Source organism: Geotrypetes seraphini, chromosome 1 (assembly GCF_902459505.1).
Source record: "Geotrypetes seraphini chromosome 1, aGeoSer1.1, whole genome shotgun sequence".
Lineage (NCBI taxonomy): Eukaryota > Metazoa > Chordata > Amphibia > Gymnophiona > Dermophiidae > Geotrypetes > Geotrypetes seraphini.
This window is the reverse complement of record NC_047084.1, coordinates 272,216,855-272,222,854: the sequence shown is the minus strand read 5'-3', so window position 1 is coordinate 272,222,854 and position 6,000 is coordinate 272,216,855. Positions and strand designations below refer to the sequence as shown.

The 6,000-nt window shown below is 42.0% G+C and overlaps 1 protein-coding gene across 2 annotated transcripts in view; it reads right to left on the bottom strand.

Moving 5' to 3' along the window:
* Positions 1-466: 466 nt before the first annotated feature.
* SPON2 (spondin 2) overlaps positions 467-6,000 on the bottom strand; it is a 53,739-nt gene continuing 48,205 nt past the window's right edge. For both annotated transcript variants that reach the window (XM_033932302.1, XM_033932389.1), the window contains one exon: positions 467-1,293. In XM_033932302.1, the coding sequence (XP_033788193.1) occupies positions 1,115-1,293 (179 nt within the window). In that variant the 3' untranslated portion in view covers positions 467-1,114. The remainder of the gene's footprint in view (positions 1,294-6,000) is intronic.

Genomic DNA, 6,000 nt, shown 5'->3' with positions numbered 1-6,000 from the left:
AAATGGCCCTTAGTAGTGGTTGTGCGAGACTACCTTAAGGGGTGCCATTCTGAGGGATGGCCCCAATAGGGCAGGAGCAACAAGGAAATGTTCCTGCCCGGAACCCTCTCGACCAGTTTCCCCTGAACAAGATCCCTCTGATTCAGTCTCCCTAATCTAGTGGAGCCTGGCCCTCAAACAATAACCCCACAACCAGGCCCTTCCCTCAAAGCAGACTTCCCTCCATACAAGCTTCCCACCTTGTGTCTAGAGCACTGGTATTCAACCCAGTCCTCAGGGACCACCTGGCCAGTTGGGTTTTTAGGATATCCACAATGAATATGGATGACAGAGATTTTCAAAACCCAACTGACCAGGTGGTCCCTGAGGACTGGGTTGAATACCAGTGCTCTAGACACAAGGTGGGGAGCTTGTATGGAGGTAAGTCTGCTTTGAGGGAAGGGCCTTGTTGTGAGGTTATTGTTTGAGGGCCAGGCTCCACTAGATTAGGGAGACTGGATCAGAGGGATCTTGTTCAGGGGAAAGACGGTAGATCATGGCTGGAAGCATTGGGCCACGGCTTATTGCGCAAATGATTCGGGGCTGTAAAGTAATCCCAGATTTTGGCTGGGGTTACCATCATTTTACAACTATAATTCCATTTGTAATGTGGGCCCAGTGTGTACTAAAAATGACACTATAGCAGTTACATGGTAATGAGGTGCTTTACATGGATTTGCATGTTTTGCATCTCATTACTATGTAACCGGTGGTAACTTAACTATCTCTGTTTAGGGCAAGACAAGTTGTTTTAGTGCCCTTTAAGTCACGCTAAGGACAAATAACACAGATTATTGTCCTAATGCAGCTTGATAATTTCACCCCTAAACTCTTCTATCCGATGAATGGAGGAGAGGTTATGGGGAGATAAAAGCAGCAAAAGTGGGATTTGCAGAATGAAATCAAGAAATCTGAATCTTATATAGAAGCAGTAAAGATCCATCCAGTCTGAGAAGAGGGATTACATATTTACAACCTAACAGACTTACAAAGAATTGTGTCCAGCACATAGGGTAAATTCAGTAAACATACATCGCATTTAGTTATTCGCATTATCATCCAGTTTATTGCAGGTTTACACGCAGTTGTCTGGTTTGCATTCTGCTTCTTCTTCAAGACTTGGACAAGGTGCTCCACTATTAGCTGGTTTAAGACGGATATAACGCGTTCTGCTCTTGCTTCCCAAATTTCCACAACTCCCTTTACATAGGCCCCATGAAGACCACAGAGAAACTTCACAATCCAGTGGTGTTTCTGAAATGTACAGCAGATTGGCCATTTAAACAATGATTCAACAGCCTTTTCAACCTTCCATAATCAGCAATAACCTGGGAATAACTGCAGCACGAATAGCCCAGGGCAAAGGTGTGCTACAAACTATATGTGACATATCTGTAATATTCTATTTACCTGGTGCATACATATTCAAAGTGTTCTGGATAAAATACCTTGAATAATGAATAATACCTTGAGATCTGTACCAAGCTGCGCTAGCGTTTTTAGTGCCGGCCACGGTGTAAGAACTCTGATGCTCATAGGAATTCTATGAGCGTCGGAATTCTTACCACCGTGGCTAGCGCTAAAAATGCTAGCATGGCTTTGTAAAGGAGGGGGTTAATACACTTGTGAGTAGTTTGAGACATGCCATATCATCACACCCAATATGCTGCTCCCAATAGTGGCCAATCCAGGTCATAAGTAGCTGGAAGGATGCCAAAAAGTAGACAGATTCCATGTGGCTTACCCCCTAGGATAAGCAGTGGGTTTCCCCAAGTCTACCTGGTTAATAATGGTTTATGAGCTTTTCCTCCAGGATCCTGTCTAAATCTTGTTTAAAACCAGCTATACACTACCTGATTTTACCATATAATCTGGCAACAAATACATTGATGAATTAAAAAAATAATAATAATTCTCTTAGATTTGTTGTAAATATATTTGTAGAAAAAGAGATTTGCAGAAAGATTCAGGAAATGATTCACAGAGCTAACTTTAGTTAAGGTCAAAAGCATCTCACTTAAACCAATCAGACAGAGACACGAACTCCATTTTGTGTAACAGCAATTAATAAATCTGAATTCACACCTAGTACTCACAAGAAGTGCCTGGTCATGGAGCTCCCCTAACCATATATGGGCTAGATGCACTAAAGATACTGACTCAATCGCTGTTGGACGATTTTCTGGATGATTCTCCAGCAGCAATCGATTCGCTATCAAGTTTGCATGCAAATCCTTTTACTAAACAGCACTAGAGGTTTTTAGCGCGGGCCAGGAAGGTAAATGTTCAGATGCTCATAGGATTCCCATGAGTGTTGGAGCATGTACCTCACTGGCCTGCACTAAAATCCTCTAGTGCCATGTAGTAAAACCCTGCCTAAATCTGTTTGCGTACGTTAGTAAAAGGACCCTCATGTTTGGAAGTGAAGAGCTGGTTACAGTGGTAAATGCACTGATAACTAATCAAATGTACTACTATACAGTAGGAAGCCAATTATTTAAGTTCTGATTATCTGGATGCTAATTATCTGGATTGCTTCCATTCTTTAATGTTTAAATTTTTGTATCAAAATCACCAATAGTTTGGCCATGCCTAAACCGTGAAGCTGGCACTAGGGCCTAGGGGATGCCTCCTGCTCAGACGCAACAGTGATGGTAGGTATGTACGTCTTGTAGGTCGCACAAGAAGAATCTAAAAAAATGCTGGAACAAAGCTCCAACACTGGAAAACTGCTGCGAACCCAAGCACCCCAAAAATACCTTCCCAAACCCAAGCTGTTTTCTTTCCCGTAACAGTATAACTGGCTTTCAACCACTTCAAGCACCACCTTACTAGCTCCTTTCTCACTTCACACCACCTAAATATCCCAAGCCCACCAAAACTCACAACAGCCTTCACCAATAAACCCTCTTTACCATTCTACTAACCAATCACCCTTTCCTTTACAATGTCACTCCCCTTCTCATTCCTCTCATGCAAACAGCGTACTACCAACCTATCACCCCCAACTGCACTCACGCACTACCTAACCCTCATATCCACACACTCCAAAAGGAAATGTCCAATCATCTGGATTTTCCATTATCCGGACTGCTTTCTGCCGAGGTTAGTCTAGATAATCGGAATCCTACTGTATTTCTTTTATACAAGGAATTGCCAAAACTCACATACAAGTTCTTCAATATTTAGCCCTGGTAGTCAGCGGATTTAAAGGCACTGACCTCTGCAGGCTGAATCTGATTCAGGGATCCCCACTATCCCCTACTCTCTTCAATCTCTACACTGCCTCCCTCGGCACCTACCTGGACAAACCAGGCCTAACTTCCTATAGCTATGCAGACGACATCACCATTCTCATACCTTTTGATCAACCATAACCCTCCATGACAGACACACTACACCAAACACTTGAAACAGTAGCAACATGGATGAAAGATCACAAACTGAAACTAAACCCAGACAAAACAAAATTCATCCTCCTCGAAAATAACAAAGTCCCAACCATAACCAATATAGAAATTAACTCAATCAATTAACCTTTTCAACTCACCCTAAAACTACTAGGAATGACGATAGACAGATGTTGCACCATGCAACCACAAATCAATAAAACAATACAAAAATCATTTGCAGTTATGAGAAACTTAAGACAAGTTTGAAAATTCTTCAACAGAACACAATTCCAGCTCTTAGTACAAACCCTAATCCTAAGACTTCTAGACTATTGCAACATTCTCTATCTCCCCTGCCCAGCAACAATGACAAAACAACTACAAACAATCCAAAACACAGCACTGAGACTTATCTATTCATTGAGGAAACACAACCACATCACAGAGGCATACTTCAACTCACACTGCTTCCAATTCCGGCAAGAATTCTATTCAAATTCTACTGACTACTATTTAAAACTATAAACGGCGACAGCCCAACCTACCTGAACAACCGCTTCATCCAAACTGCCTCAACTAGACATAGGAAAACCCACACTCCAGTCACGCACCCTCCAATCAAAGAAGTTAAACGGAAAAAACTGTATGATGGCCTCCTAGCCACAAAAGCAGCAAAACTAGACAACTAAATCTCCAATCTACTGATAATGACCCCAGACTACAAAACGTTCAGAAAAGAAATAAAGACCCTACTGTTCAAGAAATTCCTGAAATCAACTTAATACCACAAGCATCTTCCCATTTCCACGAAGCATCCTGATCTACTCTTTATCTCCCCTGGAAATTGCCAGATATCGTCTTTTGTAATCCGCCTTGAACCGCAAGGTAATGGCGGAATAGAAATCACTAATGTAATGTAATATTTAATGCTGGGCCTTGTCTGGGCACCAGCATTGAATATCGGGGGCTGTGGCATACCCATAAGTATGTGGGTATCAGTCAATATTCAGTTCAAGATGGGCAAGGACAGAGCAACATTTTATGCAGTCCTATCTGCTCACTTAGCTATGCAGACACTAGCAATGAATATTATCAGTGCCCATATAACTTCTGGGTTCACCCCAACTCCACACCCAGGCAACCCCAGGAGAAAAGTAGACTGTGCTGGGGTGATTAAAGCCAATATTCATCAGTATTTCCCAATTTAGAGCTACTAAATATCGATGGCTGGCCTGTGCCTATCCACTTAAAACATACTGCTTATTGTCACCATATCCCTTGGGTTTTTTTAAATCCCTATTTCCAGAATCTGGCCCTCTCAAACATCATCCTACCCCCCTCCCAGTCTGCACCTCTTTCTCCCAGAAAATCTTCCTGTGGTCCTACCCTCCCCCTCCCTCCCCCCCATGGTCAGATATCTCTCTCTCCCCCTCCCTCCCCATGTTTGGATCTTTCTCTCTCTCTCCCCACCTCCCCCCATGGCCAGATATCTCTCTCCCTATCACCCCCCATGGTCAAGTATCTTCCTCTCTCCCTGCCCCCATAGTCGAGCATCTCTCTTTCTTTCCCCCTTCCTCTCTCCCTCCCCTCCTAGTCTGGTGCACTGCAGTTTGGTCTCGTTGGGTCTTTGAGGCAACGGGATAGAAAATAAATTAAATAAATAATGCCAGAGTAGCAATATGCAATACAGTTACCGATCCACAATTTGAGTCACAAGGGGCTCCTTTTACTAAGGTGCGCTAGTGATTTTAGCGCATGCACAAAATTAGCGCACGCTATAGCACACGCTAGCTGAAAAATTACCGCCTGCTTAAAACGAGGCGGTAGCGGCTAGCGCACGCAGCAATTTAGCCCGCACTATTCCGTGCGTTAAGGCCCTAATGCACCTTTGTAAAAGGAGCACAAAAAGATCAGTTCTGAGTTCCAGAATCATTGAGATATTTTTCTGCAGAAAACTCTTGAGGGAAAGAAGATTTTTAGGTTATTTGTCACAGATTTTCTAAAAACATTTGAGAATTCATAAGTAGCGAAGTTCTAGATTCTAGAGAAAGCTGGGTTCTTAGCAGGTTGTGAAAATTTATTACAGACGCTGTACTCTGTAGTCCAGTGCTTTCTTTCATGTCATTATGGAAAATATTTGAAAGCACATTTCAAATTTTAAATAAGATGGCCTCTTGTTTTTAAAAGCTAACATGCAAGCCAGAGACTTAAAATGGCATCTGCTTGTTTTTCAGCTTTTCACTGCCAGGTTAGTCCATAGAGGAAAGCGAGAAGGTCTGTGAGCATAAAACTGTCTTTGATAGGGTAGCTGAATTTACCTATTTAAAAATGTTTGAAAATGACATGATAATAGGTTCATTTATACTGAATTATAAGCTAATTATTGTTAATTTTCCTGGCATCCAATCCATTAAGTTTAATCAGCTCATGAATTTCTATTACAAAGTGTCTCACTTTGAAGCATCTGAACCATACAAAATGAAAACGATCTAATTGGATTTTGTTGCAAGTGACATAAGTGCAATAACTCTTCTCAATGCAATAAACTTGCCCACAATATGCGGTACAT